Source organism: Coregonus clupeaformis, unplaced genomic scaffold, assembly GCF_020615455.1.
Source record: "Coregonus clupeaformis isolate EN_2021a unplaced genomic scaffold, ASM2061545v1 scaf2510, whole genome shotgun sequence".
Lineage (NCBI taxonomy): Eukaryota > Metazoa > Chordata > Actinopteri > Salmoniformes > Salmonidae > Coregonus > Coregonus clupeaformis.
This window is the reverse complement of record NW_025535964.1, coordinates 1-25,692: the sequence shown is the minus strand read 5'-3', so window position 1 is coordinate 25,692 and position 25,692 is coordinate 1. Positions and strand designations below refer to the sequence as shown.

At 42.1% G+C, this 25,692-nt stretch overlaps 4 protein-coding genes and 1 non-coding gene across 7 annotated transcripts; 4 read left to right on the top strand and 1 right to left on the bottom strand.

The window, feature by feature from the left end:
* Window positions 1-186: 186 nt before the first annotated feature.
* LOC121575651 (DDB1- and CUL4-associated factor 6) lies at window positions 187-8,198 on the bottom strand. 3 transcript variants are annotated; one of them, XM_041888875.2, is made up of 16 exons: window positions 8,111-8,198; window positions 7,055-7,350; window positions 6,675-6,736; window positions 6,477-6,569; window positions 6,157-6,342; window positions 5,576-5,689; window positions 5,193-5,328; window positions 4,482-4,687; window positions 3,758-3,851; window positions 2,995-3,535; window positions 2,838-2,879; window positions 2,451-2,613; window positions 2,080-2,236; window positions 1,303-1,391; window positions 919-1,027; window positions 187-748 (listed from the first exon to the last, which is right to left on the bottom strand). In XM_041888875.2, exons 2-16 carry the CDS (start codon window positions 7,143-7,145, stop codon window positions 720-722), a joined length of 2,112 nt encoding a protein of 703 aa, XP_041744809.1. In that variant the 5' UTR covers window positions 7,146-7,350; window positions 8,111-8,198; the 3' UTR covers window positions 187-719. The 3 variants fall into 3 exon arrangements, with proteins under 3 accessions (XP_041744809.1, XP_041744808.1, XP_041744811.1); XM_041888874.2 differs by lacking the exon at window positions 8,111-8,198 and having other exon boundaries at window positions 7,055-7,477; XM_041888877.2 differs by lacking the exon at window positions 8,111-8,198 and having other exon boundaries at window positions 2,451-2,589; window positions 7,055-7,477.
* Window positions 8,199-8,352: 154 nt separating this feature from the next.
* Window positions 8,353-13,128, top strand: LOC123488811 (mitochondrial pyruvate carrier 2-like). Its single transcript, XM_045219590.1, has 4 exons — window positions 8,353-8,539; window positions 9,914-9,954; window positions 10,597-10,681; window positions 12,906-13,128. The coding sequence occupies exons 1-4, from the start codon at window positions 8,440-8,442 to the stop codon at window positions 13,019-13,021; spliced, it is 342 nt and encodes a 113-aa protein (XP_045075525.1). The 5' UTR covers window positions 8,353-8,439; the 3' UTR covers window positions 13,022-13,128.
* A 1,530-nt stretch (window positions 13,129-14,658) lies between these two features.
* LOC121575655 (mitochondrial pyruvate carrier 2-like) lies at window positions 14,659-18,012 on the top strand. Its single transcript, XM_045219589.1, has 5 exons — window positions 14,659-14,925; window positions 16,369-16,409; window positions 16,921-17,005; window positions 17,128-17,239; window positions 17,780-18,012. Exons 1-5 carry the CDS (start codon window positions 14,826-14,828, stop codon window positions 17,835-17,837), a joined length of 396 nt encoding a protein of 131 aa, XP_045075524.1. The 5' UTR covers window positions 14,659-14,825; the 3' UTR covers window positions 17,838-18,012.
* Window positions 18,013-19,147: 1,135 nt separating this feature from the next.
* Window positions 19,148-19,229, top strand: trnas-cga. The gene has a single exon. It is a non-coding gene; the product is annotated as a tRNA-Ser (tRNA).
* A 233-nt stretch (window positions 19,230-19,462) lies between these two features.
* LOC123488809 (SOSS complex subunit B2-like) lies at window positions 19,463-24,302 on the top strand. The gene is made up of 7 exons (XM_045219587.1): window positions 19,463-19,628; window positions 19,727-19,773; window positions 19,924-20,015; window positions 20,198-20,269; window positions 20,346-20,421; window positions 20,548-20,715; window positions 23,955-24,302. Exons 1-7 carry the CDS (start codon window positions 19,532-19,534, stop codon window positions 24,300-24,302), a joined length of 900 nt encoding a protein of 299 aa, XP_045075522.1. The 5' UTR covers window positions 19,463-19,531.
* Window positions 24,303-25,692: the final 1,390 nt, after the last annotated feature.

Below are 25,692 nucleotides of genomic sequence, written 5' to 3'. Positions count from 1 at the left end.
CTCTTTTTGTTCTTATGTGTAATATGTTTTATTTTTCAACAAACAAATAGTTGTGTAGTATAAAATGTTAATAACAAATGTGGAACATTAGTTTCTTGTTTCTGAATACAAACGTTTGTCCTTATGTCACCAAGCATGCATTGTAATATCATTATGTATTTAAAACAACAACTCAAGTCTTGAGAGTTTGAGGCAACCTTACGCTTTTATTATTTTTGTAACATTCATAAATCCTTAAATTAAATGCATTCTCTTTGGTAAACAAGCGCATTGACAACAGTCAGAACCGGAGCCGTCGTTGCAGAGTATCGGGAAAAGCCACAGACAAGGTAAGATGAAATGTGACAGTGTTCTGGACGTAATAAAACTTCTCACAAAAAGGCCTGAGGTTCACAAAGTACAGAGGAGAATAAAGAGATCTCATCTAGAGAACACTTCTCATAGCCAGACGGAGAGGCTGGACACCTGCACTAAATATATAAATAGGTATAAAACATTCCTTGATCTACATATGAATATAAACTATATTTATAAAAACTACTGCATCAAAAATCAACACAACCTCTTCTAATGTCCCCTAACCTACACTAGGTGAGGTCCAACACTCCAATCCCTATGGTAACATTACCACTATAATGGTCACAAAGTGATTCCAAAGAGATAATGTATCGTTTCTACTTCACACATTCAACAGTCCAGTATGAAAGCCATGGATAGGCCTACTCTTCTTCCTCATTGTCCTCAGACTCTGTAGAGGAAAGAAAGAGATGAGCAATATTACCAGTCAGTGACTGCTGTTATAACACATGTTATAACCACTTAGGATAGAAGCCATAGCCATTCTGTATCCGGTTATCACTAAGGATGTAGGGTTGGGATGGGGTTGGAAGAATGTGTGTGTGTGTGTGTAGTGCTCACCTGCTGTGATGGAGTGGTTGAGTTGGGCCAGCATCCTCAGCATGAATGAGGCAGGTACAGTGATGGTGTTCCTGGTCTCCTCCAGCATCAGTTCATTACGGAAGGTGACCTACAGGACACACAGAGCACCAGGTATCAGAAGGAGATCAGAGGTTCCAATGGCTTCATCAATGTCACTATGATGAGAGCACTTCTTTCCTCCATCCACACATCTGTGTTTGATTGTAAAGCACATGAGTCAGTGGAGGCTGCTGGGGGGAGGACGGCTCATAATAATGGCTGGAACGGAGCCACTGGAATAGCATCAAACACCTGGAAACCACGTGTTTGCCGTATTTGATACCATTCCAAATACATTCCATACATGTATTTATAATGTCACACCTCTTCAGCGAGTACTCTGTTGAATGATGGGGATTCCTCCATCGGTGACCAGATCTTGATGTTGGTATCTATCCCTGATGTGGCTAAAACTGAAATGAACAGAACAAGAAAAAAAGGAATATACAGGTAAAAAATAAAGGAAACCCCAAAATAAAGGAAACCCCAACATAAAGCGTTTTAATAGGCCGTCGGGCCACCACGAGCCAGAACAGCTTCAATGCACCTCGGCATAGATTCTACAAGTGTCTGGAACTCTATTGGAGGGATGCGACACCATTCTTTCACGAGAAATTCCATCATTTGGCGTTTTGTTGACGGTGGTGGAAAACGCTGTCTCAAGCGCCGCTCCAGAATCTCCCGTAAGTGTTCAGTTGGGTTGACATCTGGTGACTGAGACGGCCATGGCATACATCGTTTTCATGCTCATCAAACCATTCAGTGACCACTCGTGCCCTGTGGATGGGGCCATTGCCATCCTATGGGGGCATAGCCATGGTGGACAAAATAGTGGCCTGCCCAGCATTTTTATACATGACCCTAAGCATGATGGGATGTTAATTGCTCAATTAACTCAGGAACCACACCTGTGTGGAAGCACCTGCTTCCAATATACTTTGTATCCCTCATTTACTCAAGTGTTGCCATTATTTGGGCAGTTACCTGTACTTTCAATGGGAAAATGGAAAGTCACGGCCCTCTAGCCTTTAAAGTTGCAAGAGCCAGACTGGGTGTTCACTAAACCATCTTTAGTGAGAGTGTCAGAAGTAGTGGACTCACGTGGTTCGTAGGGGTGTGGCTGCAGACAGTTGACAACGTGCTGGTCTGCCTCCAGCAGCATTAGGTGTTCCCCTGTCTCTCTGTCCCAGATGAAGATATGACCACAGTCTGAGCCGCTCAGAACAAACTGGTCCCCCCAGAAACAACACTGATTGGTCTATAAACAACAACAACAAAAGCTCAAATGAGTATTCCACATAGCTACTTCTCAATAACTAAAGCATTGTACGTTAAATATAGCTGACAAGAAGTTGAAGCCGTTATCCCCACATATTAAAAAATCTGTGACCTTGCTCAAGGTCCCCCTCTGGTGGACTAAATCATCACTTCACGCTTGTCTTAATCCTCAGTACTGTTTTACTGTACTGTACCATAGTCCTGGAATTACGGTGGCCCTTGTAGACCTTTTCTACTGAGGGCTTCCCGACACGGCGAGTCTCGCAATCCGCCAACTCTTTCTTCTCTTTCCGCCGCCGGAAAATCTCCTGGATCCGTGCAGCAGCAGAGCGCCTTTCGGAAGGATATACAACATGTCTGTAGAGTCATTAAATCCAATCAAATTCCAGCCATGTGAGAAGTGTAATACTGTATTGCAGGTTTGATTGAATGCACAGAGCAACAAGGGAACGCCCAACATCAGCATTGCATGCTAGTTAAAACTGATCTATCAACGTTATTTAAACTACTGATCTGACACACATCCATTATTAGTAAGGAAGAAGTCATTCTTAATTGTTGTTGCAACGGTAAATAATTACCTGAGTACTCTTTCACCTAATTCTGATCCTCTCAAATTAAATCTATGGGAGGAAGGGAACAACACATCCACTTTAATAGCCAGACATTGCTCTAGTAGTTCATTGATTAACTGTGTAGGCCAGCTATGCCTCAGTCAATGCAATCATAGTACCATACCTTTGCATCCATTCCCCAGGGGGCTGTGGTGTGGACTCCTCTCCCATGCCCTCCACCTCCGACTGGCTGAGGGATGAGGTCTGCCTGGTGTCAGACACCTGCTCTGGGCCCCTCATCTGCGGCGGTTCCCCCTGGTCGCTGGAGCCACCGCTGGAGAAGTCCAGTTGGATGGTGCTGCTAGTGGTGCCCTGGTTGCTGTGTGTCAGACTCAGGTCTGGTTCCCCAGAAGACGGTTGGAGACTTCCTGTCCCCATGCCACTCCTACGGCTCCTCAGGCTCTCCATGGATGAGGAGGAGTCAGAGGAGAAGCTGGCTGTTGATGTTGGTTGAGACGGGGCTTGATTCCCTAGCACCATAGCCTCCTGGTGAAGCCCACTACCTTGTGGAGCTGGAGGTGCTGCTGCTGCAGGGTCTACCCTGGGTCGTGTCTGTGTCTGAGGACGGACTCCTCTGTTGTTCTGGGCCTCGCTGGCGTCCTCAAACCAGCGTGACAACATGTCTGACATCCTCTGCATCAGAGACACACCAGGCCTGGACTCTCCTATAGGACACAGGAGGGAGAGGGTTAAAAATCCATCTGACATATTACTCATAGACAGTGATGTGAAAGTTTACATAATCTAATAATATCATACTTATGTATAATTGTATTGTGTGTATGTGTGTTAATCCATGCAATAGGACCAAGTGACAGTGCACTTCTGTCATGGATAGCACACGTGTTGTCAGCTGTGTGTCTAGATGAGTGGGGACCTCCTCTTACCGGCCCGCTCCCTCTCGCTCTCTGGCCGTGACAGGGGTCCAGTGTCTGACCAGTCTCCTCTCAGACGCAGACGCTTCTGCAGAGGCTCCTTTTGCTAGGAGAGAAACACAGTGACATTTCATCACTCACAGCACAGGCTTGACCAAAATAACCGCCCTTTCACTACGGCTGAGACCCCCCCACCCACCCTCCTCTTCCCTCCATTGGGGGCTCACATTCCCCAGCCCTCACTGACAGGTTGTCTTAGGCTCTGGCAGGCGGTTCCAGGGGTCTCATACACAAGAAGGAGGGGGACAGGGAGGTTTCATCTTAGTGCACTTAGGATACACTAGTTCTGTGGTGTTTGTACAGGAACTGTGACGTTACCTGGTGTTGTATGTATCAAGTTCTGTTATATGTATCAAGTTCTGTACAAAATATGCTGCCTCACCCTGCTGATTACCCAGAAGCCCCCTGGCTTATGTGTTCAGCAGCTGTGTGTGTGAGAACACAGCTCAGATGCCTTTCCCAGAACAGATTCAGTAGACTGTTGAGCCAAAAATAGCCAAGAGACGGGACAACACATCACCCCCCTTTGTCAACTCACACACACACTGCATGTCATGTCGTAGAAGCTTCCAGAAATTGGTGTGAGAGGACAGTCGTTGTGTAAACACAAACTACATTCAAATTGAATCCAGTATTTAGTGCTGTGATACACAGTAAGTGAAAGGATGGTTCTCACCTTGTTATCATGCGACGGTCCCTTCAGCTCGCGTCCCTTGTCATCTTTAGGGTCAAACAGGTAGAGATAGTCTGAGGCGTAGCTGGCTAGCACCTCCCTGCCGTCCCTACTGTAGGCCAATGAGGTCACGCGACATGACTTGTTGACCAGGTGCCTCGGTACGAACATCGCACACATCCCTGCCACTCCGCTTCCTGTCTGAAAACCTGCAGAGTGGATGAGACGTATATAGGAAATGATTATTTTCCATACAGACCTTCAGGAGAAAATGTTATTCTCACCACTGACCCCAAAGACAATCAAACAGTGATTAACTATATGTACTGTGGTAGTAGGATTCCTTCAGGACTATTGATATTGATAGAATTGTTAGTTCAGTTTTAGTTATCTGATTGCCTTGAGTTAATAATTATTATTATCTGGTGGGTGCTTGCTTATATTTGTCCTGTTTACCCATGTGTGAATCGAAAATGTGTTTTTGCATATCTCAACTCCCCCTGAGACACCCTCAGAGAGTGGGGTCACAGCCAGAGTCTGCCATTATTTATCAATGGCAACCCTGAAGCTATTAGGGTTAAGTGTCTTGCTCAAGGGCACATCAACAGATGTTTCACCTTGTCGGTTCGGGGATCCAAACTAGAAACCTTTCGGTTACTGGCCCAACGCTCTAACCACTAGGCTACCTGAAGCCGCCGTTGAGGTTGTGCATACCTGTTGCTATGGTACCCAGCATTCTCCTGTCATAGATACGGACTGAGCTGTCAGAGCAGCCAGTAGCCAGATAGAAGGATTCCACAGGGGATATGGCCATGGATGTTACTGCTCGCCGACAGTCAATCAGGATGTCCTAATTAAAAAAGACAACAGAAGTTCAAGATATCTTCATACAGGGAACTCTGACATCAGCATAAACGGTTGTTTGAGTAGTCGGTAAAACTGTTGGCAAAAATGGTGGGAAAAAGTCATTAGTAAAAAGAAGCTGCCTTTATACATATGTAACGACACAATAATATGGTAGTAATAACATCATAGTTACATAAGAATTGTTAATTTGCCTGTAAAAGTTTAGCTGTATTGGCATAATGCGTACCTACCTTTTTACAGTTAGTTTGCCAGCAGCCAGGAGAAACTCGGACATCAAACCACCTGATTGTTCCATCCTCTCCACAGGACAGGAAAGAGTGAGGGTCGCTAGGTACCGTCAATATCTACCAATAGAAATAGAGTGGTTTTAGAATAGATATAGAACCTGCTCTGATTGGGACGTCAAATAGAATTGGAATTCCTGTCTGCTGATATATGGTCTGTGGGCTTTAGAATAGATTACTTTCACTGCAGCAAAATGCCAATGACTTATTTATGGTCGACATACCATCCCTACCTTCCACAGCAATAACAGGTGTGACGTTGAGGTAAATTTTACATTTTAGTCATTTAGCAGACACTCTTATCCAGAGCAATTAGGGTTAAGTGCCTTGCTTAAGGGCACATTGACAGATTTTTCACCTAGTCGGCTCGGGGATTGGAACCAGCGACCTTTCGGTTACTGGCACAACGCTCTTACCCACTAAGCTACCTGCCGCCCCAATTTGATGCAGATGTGATAGATCAGATACATGAATCAACTCTCTATTGAATTCAACTCAGATGGCGATAACACAGATGCACCCCTCACCTCATAGGCAGCACCGTTATGACAGTGATACTGCAACACAGGGTCCAGGTTGGAACCCCTCTCTACGTTGGTGAGGAAGATCTTGCCGTCGGCTGCTGCGGACACGATCATTCTGTCGTTGGTTTGGGGCATGAACTTGGCACTGAAGATATTGGATCGATGCCATGATGTAATGGATGCCTTGACCTGGAGAGTGGAAACATAATGGGGGACTTTATATTGCACATATACTGTCTGTCTGTCTCTTCTGAGTCCATATGAACAATAGGTTGAAGCATGTGTTGTATGTACCGTACTTGATAATAATGTTTTAGTCTTACTTTTCGGTTGTATGGGTTCGTGATGACCAATTTGTCATCATCTGATCCAGATAAGATGTATTCTCCTGTGTCATTCCAGCATACTGTATTGATCTGTCATGAAAAACAATAACAGTTTGAAAACACAGGATGATATCATACAATTATCACACTGCATTTACACTGGTAATCATTTCTGTAACGCATGTTGATACTTACAGAGCCCTCATGTACATCAAGAGTGGCTTCAAGTTTCAGTCTTTGTACAAACTCTTTTCTTCCTGAAGGAAATCATTATGATACCATAAGAACAGTGTTAGGTATCCCATAAGGTAGTCCCTCTAACTAACACAATTTAATCATTTGGGACCCCTTGGAGACAAAATTATTATTTTATCCAACACAAATGTTTAAAGTATGAATTTATATCAAACAATACCAATAAAATAACTGTGTCTTAGATAAATTCCTAGTGCAAGGCAGTAGACTGTTGTAAAACATGTTACTTACACAGTGACACATACAGTACACTTTTATGACAATAAAGTAGTATTTAGAACATTTGTACATTAAATATTTAATGTAAACGTTTGTCTCACCTAAGTAGTTACTCCTTGTAAAGTTGTTTATTTTGTTGGAACCGATGGTGCGTTTCCTAATATCCCAAATTAGATTGTTGGTACAGGGCATGATGTCGAAACACTGTCCGCCTCACATACAAAACACTTTGTGAAAGTATTACTGAAATATTTCTACCGAATAAGTTTAAGTCATGGTGTCTTACAAATTAGGCTACAAATGAATTTCTTTCAGGACTTCTGTTATAGTTCAGTCGCTACAATTGTCTCAATTTTGTACCGTCGTCTGGCTGGCAGATTTTCTCGAATGAACAAATCTGTAGAACACACGGAGAAGTTTCACGTTAGTTTCTCATGAAGAAGTTCGTGCTGATGGTATGTAGCCATGGAACATGAGCACTGCGCATGCCCAGATTTGCCCCCCACCTCCAAACTCCATGTCCCTCCCTGTTTCGAGCCCCTCTACTTCTTGAGCCCTTTGTCAAATCAAATCAAATTATATTTGTCACATACACGTGTTAAGCAGATGTTATTGCGGGTGTAGCGAAATGCTCGTGCTTCTAGCTCTGACAGTGCAGTAATATCTAACAAGTAATATCTAACCATTTCACAACATATACCCAATACACACAAATCTAAGTAAGGAATGGAATTTAAGAAAATATACATATATGGACAAGCAATGACATAGCGGCCTGAAATAAGATACAGTAGAATATTATAGAATACAGTATATACATATGAGATGAGTAATGCAAGATATGTAAACATTATTAAAGTGACTAGTGTTCAATTACTTAAAGTGGCCAGTGATTTCAATAGGCAGCAGAAAATGATCGACCTGTGAATTAGCCTGTGAAAGTATGTGTTAATTTTGGTCAAGGTGAAATTCTTATGGTAGAAATTAGTGACTAGATAATAATAATAATAATAATAATAATACATTGGATTTATAAAGTGCTTTTCATTGAAACACTATCTCAAAGTGCCACAGTATTTATATAATAAGCTTATAATACATATTATAATAATAACCATAGATTCTAGTTTCATCAGACAGAAACCGCACCTTCCTACCTTTGTTAAATCCATTGTGTCAGTTGATAATGTGTTTCATGTCATTTGAAAGTGTGTCCAAGAGTCAGTGTGTCTGGCTTCTGTTGTTACATTGTATCATTTCCAATCACGTGTGTTTTCTTGGAAAGTGAAAAGTAGGATGGGCTTACTAGTGGTTGTGGGCAGGGTGTTAACAGTTCAGTACAACCCCTCAAGTGCCCCCCCCACACACACACACAATATATTCCGTCTGATCTGTTCAAGTAGCCCAATGACAGGGTGTACCGTTGGTACAATAAAGTACATCACATACTACTTTGATACTAAACTGTTGGTAACAGTCTCCAGACATGGCTTTGGTGGGAGTTAGAGCTTCATACCACAGGATTCTTAACCAGATAGAGCTTCTACTACCCGGTAAACTGAGACCCATTTACAACCATCCTGCAGGTAAGGACATTATCAATATTACAGCATCAGGTCCAACTTACCTGGCTGACTCTGTATCTCACAGTGTCTATGGTTTAATGTCTAAAAGTCTCCTCATCTTCAGAATACACTTTCTCAATATTTTGAAAATGAGATAAGATCATTTATCATCATCACCTCTGGATGTATTCCACTCTTCTATTTTGTAAAGAAGAGTGATGTTCAATATATCATGAATGAGTGAACAAAAAGTGTGTTTCTAAACTTACAGTAGCAGTGTATTGGGGTTTGTGAATGGACCCCTGGTCACGAGTGACCTCTGTGTTGGGGTTATCGTCAATGGAGCAAACATAGTTTTATTCTAGTAGAGTTGGAATTGCTTCAATGTGACATGACGAGTGTGTCGCTGATTATAACTTTGAGGTGAACGAGGACAAACAGTCTTGATGCTGCCCAGTCTGTCTGTCACATGCAGACTGCCCTCTCTGTCTGTCACATGCAGACTATCTGAATGTTGATGAGCTAGTACACAGGGCCCTTCTTCCAGCCCTGGGGAGATAACAGAGACCGACTGGCCATAGGGAAATTCTGGCAAATGCCAGATGGGCTGGTCCATCTTTAGCCTAGTGTGCCTGTCAAAATTGTGGGTTTTGCCAAAATTATAATTATTTGGCTAATAACTGGGGTCTCAAGGTGAAAAATGGGCAAGTGTGGAAGCCTCAAGGGAAAGAATGGGCCTGTGTGATAGAAATGCTCGGGCTGATTTCTGGTCCCAGTCCATCCCTAGGAGCTAGAGCTGAGCTGTAGATGGGCGATAATGTGCCTTGAAGGGTGTGGACAGAGGGTTGTTCAAAGCAGTGGTTCTCAATTCCTGGTTCATGGGATGTTGTTAATATCAAAATAGGTTGGCACCATGATAAAGCAGAGGGAAGTCAGTATGAGATGTAAAAGCATTACACATTAATAACAATTTATAGTTTATAAAACAACCAGTCTAGCTATCAAATAGACAAGAGAAGAGAAGCCTATGAATGGACAATAGGTATGTAGCTAAACGACGTGCATGCCACTACATGCTGGCAGTCTTCAATAAATTATCAAGTTGGCAAGTTTTCAATTGGCAAGGCATTAAAGTACAGGGTGACCAGTGGAAGGAGGACAGAGACAAGCTGAGGGCACGAGAATGACAACAGGTGGAATTATCCAGGAAGTGATTTAACCAGTCACTTTCAATGTCGCTTCATCTTAAAACCTTTATTGTGGAATCAATCAACTTTTTGCACAAAACTAAATGTCACGTAAACCACTGTAACGTTATGTATTCAACGCAACTGTCATTGCTAACCTTGTAATAATTAACCTTAATAATTAAATCACGTTTTGTTTCCTTTGTAGGTCCAAAGACAATTTTTTTCTGGGCACCAGTGTGTAAATGGGTAAGTGTTAAAATATTTGCAGTGAAGCAGTTTAAATGGTTCAGGTTGGAGTGTTTAGAGGGTTCAGAGTTTGTTTAGTTCGAGAGTTCAACATTTTGGTCATTGAGCAGACGCTCTTATCCAGAGTGCATACAGTTTTGTACTGGTCCCTCATGGGAATCGAACCCACAACCCTGGCATTGCAAGCGCCATGCTCTGCCAACTGAGCCACACAGGAAATTAAGACCGCACAGAGGCAGCATACAGGAACTCATAAGAAGCAATTGCATGTAAGCGTGAAAATGGGAGTTAATAATAATGAATTAGTAACGCCTGACCTGCGTCTACAAATTCCTGTCTGTCACGTGAACTGATTGAGATGGAGGTCGCTTCTAGAGAATTAAGTCACGTTTTATAAGCTCCTGTATGCTGCCTCTGTCTAATCTTTAATATTCCATACAGTTAATGTTCCACTCTCCGACCCTCCAAACGATGTGTTACACATTTAAACAGTGTCTCATATGCTGGGCATTATATAATGGTCCTATGTTGTAGTACAAATATGCATGGTTGTGTGATCTGTATCTCTCTCTCTCTCTCTCTCTCTCTCTCTCTCTCTCTCGCTCTCTCTCTCTCTCTCCCCCTCTCTGTCTCTTTCTACAGGGTCTAGTTTTTGCGGGTCTGGCTGATATGACCCGACCAGCTGATAAACTGAGTCTCTCTCAGTCTGGAGTACTCATGACCACAGGTAATGGAGCAATGAGGACAGAGAGGACAGGAGGTGTGTGTTTGTGTGTGTGTGTGTATGGCTTGATGACCCTTCAGAGGAACAGTTCACTGATAGAATTACTGGCATGGATTCAGACATGATGGCATGGAACTTTCACACCAGCCCCTGCATCATCGGTTTTCCATTGCTGCTTTGTAAAAGCCCCACTGACTGTTAACACGGACTGTAACGGTATGTCCCTGTGTGATAGCGCTGTCCTTAAATTACACAACATGACCGTGCCTGTTTGAGACCACACTGTCTCAGACTATTTTGAATTAGAGATGATCATCGTGTTTTGGTCCTTGGATACGGTTAGTTACAAACAACTACAGGAAGTTTTCCACGACTGGAAGTCATTAGCTGTTTATTTGTGTTATGGTTTGGAGTTAGGTAGTGAGCAGGGCATAGTTATACAATCCATTTTCCACTTCCAAACCCACTCCTAGGTGGCAGCAGCAACTGGGTCAGGTGCTGGGCTGTGCCTTTGTATTTTCCTTTATGTATAAATATTTTGGTCACAATCACTTGAACCAACAAGTCAGATGTCTCCTAGCCGGGACCCTCATATACCACACTGACTAACCCTGATCCTGGTCAGATGTCTCCTAGCCGGTACACTCATATACCACACTGACTAACCCTGATCCTGGTCAGATGTCTCCTAGCCGGTACACTCATATACCACACTGACTAACCCTGATCCTGGTCAGATGTCTCCTAGCCGGTACCCTCATATACCACACTGACTAGCCCTGATCCTGGTCAGATGTCTCCTAGCCGGGACCCTCACATACAACACTGACTAACCCTGATCCTGGTCAGATGTCTCCTAGCCGGGACCCTCACATACAACACTGACTAACCCTGATCCTGGTCAGATGTCTCCTAGCCGGTACCCCCACATACAACACTGACTAACCCTGATCCTGGTCAGATGTCTCCTAGCCGGTACCCTCACATACAACACTGACTAACCCTGATCCTGGTCAGATGTCTCCTAGCCGGTACCCTCACATACAACACTGACTAACCCTGATCCTGGTCAGATGTCTCCTAGCCGGTACCCTCACATACAACACTGACTAGCCCTGATCCTGGTCAGATGTCTCCTGCCGGGTACCCTCACATACAACACTGACATACTCTTAGCCCTCACCTAATGCACACATTCAATCAGGTTACAGGTCAGTTAGCCAGGCCTAGGACCCCTGGACATGACAAGAGAAGTGATAGTTGTAGGCTGGCTAGGTGGTTTCTTAACATTTGTTAATGAACTCAAAAGTTCCTTGAGTTCACAAGATAGGATGTCATTGTCCTATCTATCAGTGGTGGGAAGTGAGTTGAGTCTCTCGCATTGGACTGCATCAGAGCCCAGTGTTCGCACTCATGTGGAAATCACACACAACATTATGAGAAAAGTAGGGAAAGCTAATATTGGATTTTTATTACATTTTAGTCATTTGGCAGACGCTCTTATCCATAGCGACTTACAGGAGCAATTAGGGTTAAGTGCCTCGCTCAAGGGCACATCGACAGATTTTTCACCTAGTCGGCTCAGGGATTAGAACCAGCGACCTTTCGGTTACTGGCACAACGCTCTTAACCACTAAGCTACCTGCCGCCCCATTATGCAACAGTAATACATTTCTGAAGCAGAAACAACATTCAGATGTTCCAACTTTACCTGTCCCTTTACCTGTCTCTTTACCTGTCTCGATTTACCTGTCTCTTTACCTGTCTCTTTACCTGTCCCTTTACCTGTACCTTTACCTGTCTCTTTACCTGTCCCTTTAGCTGTCTCTTTACCTGTCTCGTTACCTGTCTCTTTACCTGTCTCGTTACCTGTCTCTTTACCTGTCTCTTTACCTGTCCCTTTACCTGTCCCTTTACCTGTCTCTTTACCTGTCTCTTTACCTGTCTTGTTACCTGTCTCTTTACCTGTCTCATTACCTGTCTCTTTACCTGTCTCTTTACCTGTCCCTTTACCCGTCTCTTTACCTGTCCCTTTACCTGTCCCTTTACCTGTCCCTTTACCTGTCTTGTTACCTGTCTGTTTACCTGTCTCTTTACCTGTCCCTTTACCTGTCCCTTTACCTGTCTCTTTACCTGTCCCTTTACCTGTCCCTTTTCCTGTCCCTTTACCTGTCTTGTTACCTGTCTCTTTACCTGTCTCTTTACCTGTCTCTCCACTGTTTTACAGGTGTTATTTGGTCCAGATGGTCCCTGGTCATCATTCCCAAGAATTGGTTTCTGTTTTGTTGCAACTGTTTTCTTGGAGCGTCAGGAGCCACCCAACTCTTTAGAATCTGGATGTGAGTGGAACAGACAGAGTTAGATACAGCGCTACACACCAACATGTGGCCTGCAATTTTACATACACTGTGATTCGATTTGATTTGATATCTGTGGGCTCTATTCAATCAAACCATATTAGGGGGGAAAATCATAATAATTTGTTGACGGGATGTTCTGTATGTCAGTCGTTGTCTGACAACAGGCTAGTTAAACACACAGTACTGCTCTGAAGGGCAAAGTGTGCATGGTCACACATTTATGACAGCTAGTGACATTGTCCTTGGGGCTTTGCCTTCTTTGTTGTGGTTTAAACCAGGCACATTTTATGCCAAGCCTTCTGTTTCCTGTCAACTGAGTGATATAACCACAGAGATAAATGTAGATCCTGTTCTGTCTCTATGGGTACAACACTAAATAAGTATGTGGCGTCTACTGCTTTGGAACGTGCCGCTACATTTGACAGAGTTAGCTAACCGGTCCTAAAGGTTGTAGAGATCACTAGACTACAGTCCATATAAAACAACCTGTTACTCTATAACTACTCTTTATCTATTTGTATTTTATTTGGTTACACTTTAAAAACAGAGATATGGATAAATTGATAAAGTCTGTCAGAGTCCTTCGCTGAATGTAAAGGATAGCATGCCTGCCAACTTGTCTTTGCACTCTGAGACATGAATATAGTCTGTTTGAACCTTTGTTTTGGTTTGTTAAGGTCGGAGGTCAACCCTGTCCCTCTGTGTTTCTAGGTATCAACAGGGGAAGTAAAGAAGCAACAGGAAGCAGGGGCTTCTGAATTAAAAGAAAGCAGTTAGCAGAGGCCCATCCATTGTTGGATTATTTTGAAATGGTGACACTTACTAACTAGTGGATCTGATTAACTTGATTAAATGCAATTTCATCTTTGAGGACTTCAACCACCACAGAATCTTCCAACTCAATAACACCCCTCCCTCTGCAAATCCCAATTCATGCTGTTAGTAAGTATGTGACGATGTGAGGATGACAGCACGTCTGAGTGAAGATGATGGTAAAATTAGTTCAAGGTAAGATTAGGCTAAGAAACATTTACAGATTCACACAATACTTTAAAGATGGGGAATGTTTGAGTCTGATGATGGTTAATGTTATCTTTTTTAACATTAACTCTTTGTTTTAGCCTTTTAGCGCTTTGTCTGATTTTAGGACATTGTGGTATGTATATATTTATTGAAAATAAATTATCCATTTGAGATAAAACTGTTCCTGACTTGAAGAAACCTTTCTCATGTGCATGAGGTTAACGGCCAACGTCATCACACTGAGCTAAGTGAAAAGAGAAGTGTGGCTTCATCAGTTTATTGTTTACATTGTGTCTTTGCCTTGTACAAGCCACAATCACATGTGGGGCACTTCAGCACAATACAACGTTTTGGAACGTTCAGATAGAAATATGTAATATAGAACAAACATGCCTCTCCGACATGTAGACCAAACTATAGACCGCGTTTGGCAACTGAATGTGGCCTTGTTTTCTAGGAATTGCAAAATGGGGTGGGCTCATAGGGTGGGCTTACTCTCCCTACCAATAGCAGTTTGTTTGGGGCGGGGTTTAGATTTCAGTACCACCCCCTCTGGTGACACTCCTACATAATAGATTAGACACTATGGGTAGATGAGCCTGCTTTCTGCCAATGGTTCATACAGGCTATTCTTTGTTCTAGTTAGTATAGCCAATCAATGACAGGGTGTACTAGTTCTCCAATACAGCACATACTATTTCTTTATTTTGAACTGTCGGTACCAAGTTCAACAAAAGTAGGAAATAAAACTCCAATCTCCAGACATGGCTTTAGCGGGAGTTAGAGCTTCATACCACAGGATTCTTAACCAGATCGAGCTCAAACTACCTGCTAAACTGAGACCTTTCTACAACCATCCAGCAGGTAAGGAAATCATTATTATCAGGCTCACCTCAACATGAGAGATCTGCACCACTTCCACTGTTCTAACTGTCTCTCCATCGTACAGTACAGACACTAGACTGAATACTCACCTCTTATACACATTTTCAATATTTTCAATATTTATCATGGAAATGACGCCTGCTGTCTGTGCCTACTTAATGCATACCTCTGGATAATTCTGGATAAGAATTCTTCCAATAATTCTGGATAAACTCTACCATTTAAAACAGCAATTTACTTTTTGTGGGGGATGGACACTTTCAAAAAGGAGAAAAAACTGATTGCTATCATTTACTGACAAACAACAAGAGCATTAAACATTTGTATCAACAGGAACACAGAAATGGTCATATGAATGAATGCTCTAAACTTAGATTGAGTTGAAACCTACAGTAGCAGTGCATGGACTTTGGATGGGGGACCCTTGGTCAGTACTAGTCAGTCCTAGGCTAGCAAGCCATGTGCAACCTTGACATTGAGGTTATCTTAAATGGGACGAACATAGTTTTATTACAGCAGTGTTGGTATAGCATTGACGTCAATCTGTAGCTGAATTTAACTTAGAGGTGAATAAGGACAAACAGTGTTGATGCTGCTGATCTGAATGCTGATGAGGGAGGGGCTCTTCTCTCAGCCCTGGGGAGTTAGGGCTGAACTATAGAAGAGTGTTAATGTGTCTTGAAGGGTGTAGACAGAAGGTTGTTCCAAGCAGTGGTTCTCAATTCCTGGTTCATGGGATATTGTTAATTAATATCAAAATAGTTTGGGAGTATAATGATGCAGAGGAAAGTCGATATGAGATTAAAATCAGAACAAAGATTAAAAGGAAATCAGTTAAGTAAAACCATGTTATTATAGTTTATAAAACAACAAGTCTAGCTATCAAATAGACGAGAGAAGGGAAGACTATGAATGGACAATAGGTGTGAAGTTAAATGATGTTCAACCACCATGTTTTAGCACTCTTCAAAAAATGATAGCCCTTGGCAAGATGAGGGCAGGAGAAAACCTTGGGAAGATACTGATACCAGCCACTTTCACTTTCACTTTCACTTTCACTTTATCTCTTTTATTTGAGCTGTATCTTTATATTTCACTCCTCAGCAACAAATCAAATGATTTCGCAGTTTAATGCTGCACAACGTTTATCTGTTTATGGAACGTCTTCAGGCCTAACTGCTGTGGTATTTCCCACTGGGCACAGACGTCAATTCAACATCTATTCCAAATTGGTTCCACTTCATTTCATTGAAATGATGTGGAAACAACGTTGATTCAAACAGTGTGTGCCCAGTGTGATCTCTCTGTTGCGGTATCAACCAATTGTTTATACAAAACTAACTCTCACGTGAATCATTGTAACCTTGTGCAACTTTCCTTTCTAACCTTTCCAAATAAACACTGTTATGTTTCCCTTTGAAGGTCCAAAGACAGTTTTCTTCTGGGCACCAGTGTGTAAATGGGTAAGAGTTGATATATTTAAGAAGTGTCTCATGTGCTGGACATCTTATAATGGTGCTAAAAGTATGCATAGTTGTGTGACTCTGTCTCTCTCTCTCTCTCTCTCTCTCTCTCTCTCTCTCTCTCTCTCTCTCTCTCTCTCTCTCTCTCTCTCTAATCTTAATATTCCATACAGTTAATGTTTCACTCTCGACCCTCCAAATGATGTGTTACACATTTAAACAGTGGTATCTTATGCTGGGCATTATATAGATAGCCCCCATGATGTAGTACAAAAAAATGCATGGTTGTGTGATCCCATCTGCGTCTCTCTCCTCTCTCGCTCTCTCTCTCCTCTCTCTCTCTCTCTCTCTCTCTCTCTCTCTCTCTCTCTCTCTCTCTCTCTCTCTCTGTATCTCTCTCTCTCTGTATCTTTCTCTCTGTATCTCTCTCTCTCCCTCTGTATCTTTCTATCTCTCTCTCTCTCTCTCTCTCTCTATCTGTATCTCTCTTTCTCTACCTCTAACTCTACAGGGCCTGGTTATGGCTGGCATGGCTGATATGACACGGCCAGCTGATAAACTGAGTGTCTCTCAGTCTGGAGTACTCATGGTCACAGGTAATGGACATTGTGGGAAAGTGGGGAAAGACAACATTTTACATTTACATCCATTATACAACAGTAACAAATTCCAACTTTACCTGTCTCTTTACCTGTCTTGTCACCCCTCTATTTTCCAGGTGTCATTTGGTCCCGATATTCCCTTGTCATCATTCCGAAGAACTGGGGTCTTTTTTTTGTCAACGGTTTTCTTGGATTGGCAGGAGCCAACCAATTTGTTAGAATCTGGATGTGAGTGGGACAGACTCCATAGTTAGATACAGAACAATGCAAACTGACATGCATGGCAGTGGGTCCCTATTCAATCAAACCCTATAAGGAGACAAGTAGGGACATAGACACAGAAATCTGATGGAGTGTATGTCAATCAATGCCATTGTCTGACAATAACATTGTTAATAAATATACAGTACTGCATTGGAGGTTCAAACTGTGTTTGGTCACAAACAGAAGTATTTATGACAGTCCATTGTCCTTGGACATGGTGTCTATACCAGTTTGAAACTTTTTACAGACAAGTTGGCATTTTGAGTTGTATTTTGCAAGATCACTTAAGCTCTATAATCATGGTCATTTTCTTTCATTTGGTTACACTTTAAAAACAGAGATATGGATAAATTGATAAAGTCTGCCAGGGTCCTTTTTTGAATGTAAAGGATAGCATGCCTGCCAACTTGTCTTTGCACTCTGAGACCTATGATTATAGTCTGTTTGAACCTTTGTTTTGTTTTGTTAAGGTCGGAGGTCAACCCTGTCCCTCTGTGTTTCTAGGTACCAACAGGAAGTAAAGAAGCAACAGGACGAGAAGGCCCAGATCTCCATCATATAATCCACACACACACACACACACACACAATATCGGGTTTTGGCTTGAACTCTCAATATTTTTAATAGATTTGTGCCCCTTAAATATTTACTCAATATTTTGTGCAATTTTAATACAGTTGTTTGTAGGATTACGTAATTGTTGTAATTTAAATAAATGAATGTATTTATGAAAGTTGTATCTGTAACATAGCTAAAATCGTTATTTATTTTCTGTAGAAGAAATGTTACAACCTTGTAGGCCAACAGGCCAGATTAATTAAAGATTCAGCTGTTTTGATATAAAGATTCAGCTGTTTTGATATAAAGATTCAGCTGTTTTGATATAAAGATTCAGCTGTTTAGATATAAAGATTCAGCTGTTTAGATATAAAGATTCAGCTGTTTTGATATAAAGATTCAGCTGTTTTGATATAAAGATTCAGCTGTTTTGATATAAAGATACAGATGTTTTGATATAAAGATTCAGATGTTTTGATATAAAGATTCAGCTGTTTTGATATAAAGATTCAGCTGTTTTGATATAAAGATTCAGCTGTTTAGATATAAAGATTCAGCTGTGTTGATATAAAGATTCAGCTGTTTTGATATAAAGATTCAGATGTTTTGATATAAAGATTCAGCTGTTTTGATATAAAGATTCAGCTGTTTTGATATAAAGATTCAGCTGTTTTGATATAAAGATTCAGCTGTTTAGATATAAAGATTCAGCTGTTTTGATATAAAGATTCAGCTGTTTGATATAAAGATTCAGCTGTTTTGATATAAAGATTCAGCTGTTTTGATATAAAAGATTCAGCTGTTTAGATATAAAGATTCAGCTGTTTTGATATAAAGATTCAGCTGTTTTGATATAAAAGATTCAGCTGTTTTGATATAAAGATTAACTTTTCATTGTTTTTGTTGTTCTTCCTTTACATTTTATTTACATGTATGTCATATTTTACAATATACATTATATTACATTATAAACCTTTTGAACATAGATAGCTATAGAACCCTGTATGGTCTATGATTTTGTTTTTAATTAATGTGCATTTTTGTGTGGCCCTGGCCTCACCCCATCTCGTCGGCAGTGCATAGGCGCCACCCCTGTGGCAATTTGGCAAACTAGTACGGGAAAAGGGAAAATTACTTTCACCTTCAGTTTATTTACGTACTAGCTACAAGAAAAGCAAGGATGCAGTATGAAACCAGCGCTCTCTTACAATACCGCTTATCTAACGTAACTAGTTTCTTAATAAAATATCTAACCAAATATTCCAATATCGTGAGAAGGTTTCTATAGCAATGTTGTCGCTCAGATCATGCACAGTCACGGTGGCCGAGAGGTTAAGGCGTTGGACTCGAAATCCAATGGGGTTTCCCCGCACAGGTTCGAATCCTGTTCGTGACGATTGTTCGCTTTTAGTGTTTGCAGTTGCATTGAAGAAAACATACGGCAAGTTACATCGACAAAAAGCAATTTGTTCTTTAATAATCAATTTGTTCTTTAATAGGCTTCCGAAATAACTATATGGAGACTTTCTTCTTTATTACGGGGGAATTATCTCTGAACGTAACAACGCCCCCTTGAAAAGCATGTTTTTTATCGTCTCCCTAATTTTGACAGCTGGGAATTAATTAGATTCTGATTTGAACGATGTACACGATCACTATACTAGTCTCTCTTGTCTCGCTTCAGTGACTTTATCAAATATGTCCGCCATTGTGCCAAACGATGGTCAATTCTTGATAAAAGACATAAAGTCAGGGTTGAAAAATGTAAATGTAATCTTTATCGTGTTGGAAATGGGTGAGTGGTGAATGACAGTTCCATTTTTCTGTGTTTCATATGGTGATTAATGAATGAATGCACATTTTGTTCACTCTCTCCCTTCCCTCTACCCGAAGGAAGGGTGACTAAAACAAAGGATGGGCATGAGGTTCGCTCCTGCAAGGTGGGGTTTGTCCTCCTGGGCGATTTTCTCCTATCCTCCATCTTTCTTCAGTCTCATCCTCCCCCTTTCCACTCTCTCCTTAATGCAGACCTTCTCTACCTCTCTCCTGTAAAGTGGGATAATTGCTCCCTCCCCCCTCTCTCCTGTCAGGTGGCTGATAAGAGTGGGTGCATCACCCTGTCTGTATGGGACGAGGTGGGTGGACTCATCCAGCCAGGAGACATCCTCCGCCTCACACGAGGGTATGTTTATCTATCTTATCTTATCTTATCTTATCTATCTATCTATCTATCTATCTATCTATCTATCTATCTATCTATCTATCTATCTATCTATCTATCTATCTATCTATCTATCTATCTATCTATCTATCTATCCATCTATCTATCCACACAGTCATTTATTTTGTTCTCTCTCTCGTCAGCTATGCGTCCCTGTGGAAGGGCTGTCTGACTCTCTACACAGGCAGAGGAGGAGACCTGCAGAAGATAGGAGAGTAAGACACAAACGGTTGGCTTGTATGTTAATGTGTTCTAGATTTAGGTAAGGTATTGATCTGTGTTGTACTGTAGGTTTTGCATGGTCTTCTCTGAGGTCCCAAACTTTAGTGAACCAAACCCAGAGGTACTGGCCCAGACCAACAGGCCGGTGAGTACACACACCGGAATGATCTATCAATTTTGTTATTAACATGTTATTTTCTAAATCTCCTCTCCTCCTTTTTTCTCTATTCATCTCATCCCCCTTTTCCGTTCCTCTCCTCTCCTCTCTCAGTCTAAAGTTGAGTCCCAGAACAGTTCTTCTGTCAGTCAAAGCTCCACCCCCTCAGTCCCCACCCTCACATACTCTTCCTATGGATGCTCTCCGCTCTCCCGAATCCAACCTAGGGAGGGGACGGCAGACTGGCGTGGGCACCGAGTCCTGGCATCGCCCAAGCCCACAGTATCTATGGGCACCAGGGGACCCACGCGAGGCTAAAGAGGAAATGACACTTGTCGGATTCCAAATCAACCCCCTATTTTACGTCTGACTTGGGCCTTGTTGTATTGTTTTTATTTTGCAAATTAAATCATTTTTGTTAACATGGCCTAGGTCATAATTTTCAAAGGAAGATAACATGTTACATATTTGGTTCGAAATAAATTAAATAAATCAGAACTAAATGATTTTGGGGGGTTTGAGTAATGTTCAAAAACTACCCTGGCTAATCAACTCTCTCAACTATTTCAACACGGTCCATACCTTGGCTCCCTTTCATTTGGAGTAGGTAGAAGTTGTTTCTTGGAAAGAGGCAAAAAGTGACACCAGGTTAGAGGACTTTCTCTTTCCTTTTTCTGGAACACCTCAGATGCTAGAGGATGCATGTGACCAAGTGTCCTTTCATATGAATTACACACAGAGAAACAACACCCTACCACGTGGATCTGAGAGAGATAGAGGGGCGAGTTCTCAGATGAATCTACTCTCAAAGCATACTAAGACCCAGTCCTGATGGGAAAAGGCCATGCGTCCACCAGACCTTCCTGAATAAAGTCTACTTAAAGACAGTAAACCATTAAAAACAGTAAGAAACACTTATCTCCTATCACAGAACTCATTGACTAACTGTGACTCCTGTCCTTTTTCCTTCACTTACACTGAGTGTACTAAACATTAAGAACACCTTCCTAATATTGAGTTGCAGGCCCCCTTTTGCCCCCAGAACAGATTCAATTCGGCGGGCATGGACTCTACAAGGTGTCGAAAGCGTCGTCCGCACAGGAATGCTGGCCCATGTTGACTCCAAGGCTTCCCACAGTTGTGTCAAGTTTGCTGGATGTCATTGGGGTGGTAGACCAATCTTGATACACACGGGGAAACAGTTGAGCGTGAAAAACCCAGCAGCGTTGCAGTTCTTGACACAAACCGGCGCCTGGCACCCTACTACTATACCGCTTTAAAGGCTCTCGAAATGTTTTTGTCTTGCCCATTCACCCTCTGAATTGCACACATACAACTGTAAGTGCTGTTATTGTGAATTGTAAACATCTAGGAGCAACAATGGCTCAGCCGGCCAAGTGGTAGACCACACAAGCTCACAAAACGGACCGGCGTAAGTGCTGAAGCAACGTAACGCGTAAAAAATGAACGAGTAGCCAGTCAGCCTGAGTATTTGTATGCCGAACCTTTCACCAAATGGTGTTCCTGACATAGAGATAACTCTGCCAGATCATGGTCGAACCAGAGGCGAACTGTTTTTAATTTGAATTTTCTTTATGGGGCGTGCTTGTTAACAATACTACCGAAAATATCAATAAAATAAGGTCCAAGCATCTTGACAGAGGGATCACAAGCTGATGCTATACCAATAGACAGAGGCCAGGTCATGAAGGAAGGCTTGCCCATTAAAGTTTTTTCATCAACCGTCTGACAAATCAGGACAGGTACGTTTTAACTGAGCAGCCATACGAACACAGGCCGTAAAACAGTGATCACTAAGGTCATTACAGAAAACAACAGAATGATACCTATCAGGGATTATTTGAGGATAACATCAAGAGAGTAGCATTTTCTTGGTGTTTGGGATCATACCTTCTGGGGATTGGCAATGATCTGAGAGAGATTTAGGGGAGTCCCATTGTTTTAAGACTTGGTCAGGTGGTTTTCCCAAGCATGTCCCAATTTTAGGTCACCTAGCAGGACAAATTCAGACTTAGTGTTAAGGGGCCAGGAGAAAACTGATGGTGGACGATAACAGTCAACAAAGAGCTATTTGAAAGCTTGATGCTGAAAACCACAAATTAAATTGTTTGGGGACAAACTTGGTGTAGTCAACTGAGAACTGAAGGTGTTCCTTGGTGAAGATTGCCACTACACCACCTTTGGAGGATCTGTCTTGCTTAAAAGATTATAACCAGAAAGGTTAACATCAGTGTTCAGAACACTCATTCTTAACCATGTTTCAGTAATGACTAACACATCTGGATTGGAGCTGTGAACCCACATCATTTTGGGTAATAAGCTTCTAGTGTTAACATGCAGAAAACCCAGGCTTTCACGAGGAGGCCAAGAAATCATTAAGCAGAAATCAGAGCATTAGTCAGAATTGGTGCTAGCAACAGTAGACAGGCCAGGGTGTACAATAACATTTCCAGATATTACTCAGCAGCAATACAATCAGGGCACAGCAGAGGACAGGGGAGGACTTTGACTCTGTTGAATTTCTTATGATATTTTCATGTGCATCAGATGGCAACAAGATCATATTGTACAGGAATTTCATCAGGATAACATGAATATCAAGACCGGCAAGAGAGGATTAGAATAGGATGGGAGGCCAGGAGTCCATGTAACCAATAGAGAGTCAGAGTTGCGAGCGTGGGAACAAACATTGTCTGGCCCAGGTCGGGTAAACAAGCAAGTTCATAGTCAACAAAGCGCACAGGAGTCATGGAAAGAAAAGCACAAGAAACAAGCCAAACGGGTTGGGGCTGGCCAGCGGATGTTCAAAGAGTCACTCCTCCCAACATAATAAAGTGAGAGAGTGGCTCTCTATGAGACCAGTAGGCTATAAAAGTCAGAGATAAAATAAATAAATAGTAGACCTATGCTAGTTCATTAAAAGTATTTGAGTTAAAGCTCACATAATAAGATTCGCAAGTTAACTAGCCTTCATATAAATTCAGATCAGTTCAAAGTCTGCGGTGTGTGTGCTGAGGTAAGCGAACGCTCAGGGGAGAGAGAGGGGATGAGGTAACACAAGCAATGAAGGCCTGACGAAGGGCTACTGCTGGGTTTCAAACAATTTAATTGTGGCACAGGAATAAAGCACTTAGGAGCAGCATTTACAGTGTGCAGGATTTCCTTTCTTTGTATTCAGAGTACTGATACGTCCCAGCTAGTCTGCTATTAACTTCATGTTTATAAGACTGGTCCCCTGCCCAAGACCAAATGGTATGTCCCTCCCAATTCTGCCAAGACTAAAAATGAAACTGAAAGTATGTCAATGATTTTGTTGGTGGAGGCAGTACCTGTGAAAAATAGCCAGAAGGCTTTTCATTTGGTTAGTTTGCAGAGACTGGATACAAACGGAGCGCCTGAGAGAAGTTTGAGGTGTTAGCTGCTAACGACTGCTTTCCAATCAGCTACAAACAGATATCCTTACTGGTTTGAGAGGCTTTCACGTTAACAACTGTTCTCAGACCATCCATGCTGACGAGGGTGTACGCTATGAGGCCCTATCAGTGGCCATGGGAGCCACGGTGAGGCCCTTGTCCGACTTCCAGAGGAACAACCCTGGCAAGACGCCTGATAACCTTTTGACTGTGGAGGGCTTTCTCAGTCGGTTCTGTCTCTGGCCTCACCTCTCTCCTGCAGTGGCTCAACCCTGTGTCATGGTTGGCATGGGGGTGTCAAAGCTTTTCTTCAGTGAGGACAAAAGCAAGGCAACTGACACCAAACTCTACGTGGACGGGGCAGAATTCTTTGATAGGGGTTTGATTATGACTTCGACCAATGTTTCCGACTCCGAGTGTTTTGAGAGGCGGTGAGGCCTACGTGCGACCGTGTGGATGGAAACATCGCGTTGAAGGTTCTGGACAATACACGGAGATAACACGTGGCTCGGTCCAAACGGGTTTCGGACACACTCGGTTGCGGGGAGTGGCCAGTGTGCGTATCCACGCGGTACCAGTGAGACGGGCTAAAGGCATCATCCAGTCCCACTATAAAGCAGGAGCTAGGCAGCTCTACGGCAGAGGGATCTACTCCACTCCTGACCTCAGCCAAGCCAGCGGGGTTAAGCTAGGGGAACTTTCTGTCGAAGACAAACGGGAAAACCTACAGGATGGTCCTTCAGAACCGCATCAACCCAGCCCAACGGAAGATCTGTAAGAGTTGACTACTAGCTTGTTCCAGTTGACGACGGTACATCTGAGGAAGAAGAGAGGAGGATTGTGGAGCGCTCCATACGCCCCTACCTGGGATTCTGCTGAGGGAGATCTGAAGGGAGGTGTGATAAGAGAAGGTCACCAAAGTCATAGGAAGGTGTCAAATGCATACTCCTCGCGTCCTCTCTCTTCGTCTCTTTCTCAAAAACCCATTGGATGAGAAAGCCAGAGTTCCTTCCTCTGACCTTCTCCTCCAATGGGTTTTGAGGAGATGAGAGGATGTGAGTAATGCAATTGAGATCTTCCCCATATAGAGAGACTTTAAAGCAGGAAGCCATGTTGGCTATTTTTCCAGAAATGATTGCCTCTTGAAGGAGTTCAATTATATTTCATGAATTAGATTTGAACTGCTAGATATTCCGTCTTCTTTATTAATCTCTAGTTGTGTGTTGTTTTAATCGGAGGTGATAGTAAACTTAGAGTAGCTTTGTATTGTCAAATCCATGTTTTTTCTGTCTAGCTGTATCAATGAAGTGCCTAATGTGAAAATGCCTTTTGTGAATTACATCAATCAATGTTTATTTAAGGTATATGTTTACTATATTTTACTACAATAAATCTACTTTTCTACTGTTAATGTTGTGACATTAATTGTGCACCTTGTTAGGTGTGAGTTCAAATGTATATTTTGTTCAGTGATCTGCCATCATTTCTGCTTTTTCCTGTTTTTATTTTATTATTTTAAGTCTTATTTTGTTTTACCTCCAGAATAAAATCTGGCCCTGCAACATGTTTCACTGCACTTCTGTTTGAACACAGGAGGGCAGGACAGTACCTTTATAGTTTACTTCCACAACTCAGTTCTCAGGGTAACACCTCTGTAATATGACTTTTTCAAGGTGTTGCTAGTGTTAATGTTTTAAATAAAGATTCCTCAAACTGATGAACAGTTCAATAAACATTCTTGCATTTTCCCCTGCAATACGTAGTATATTTGCATATAGAATAGAATACAAATTATATTGTGCATCCGAGGATGGAACTTTCCCTT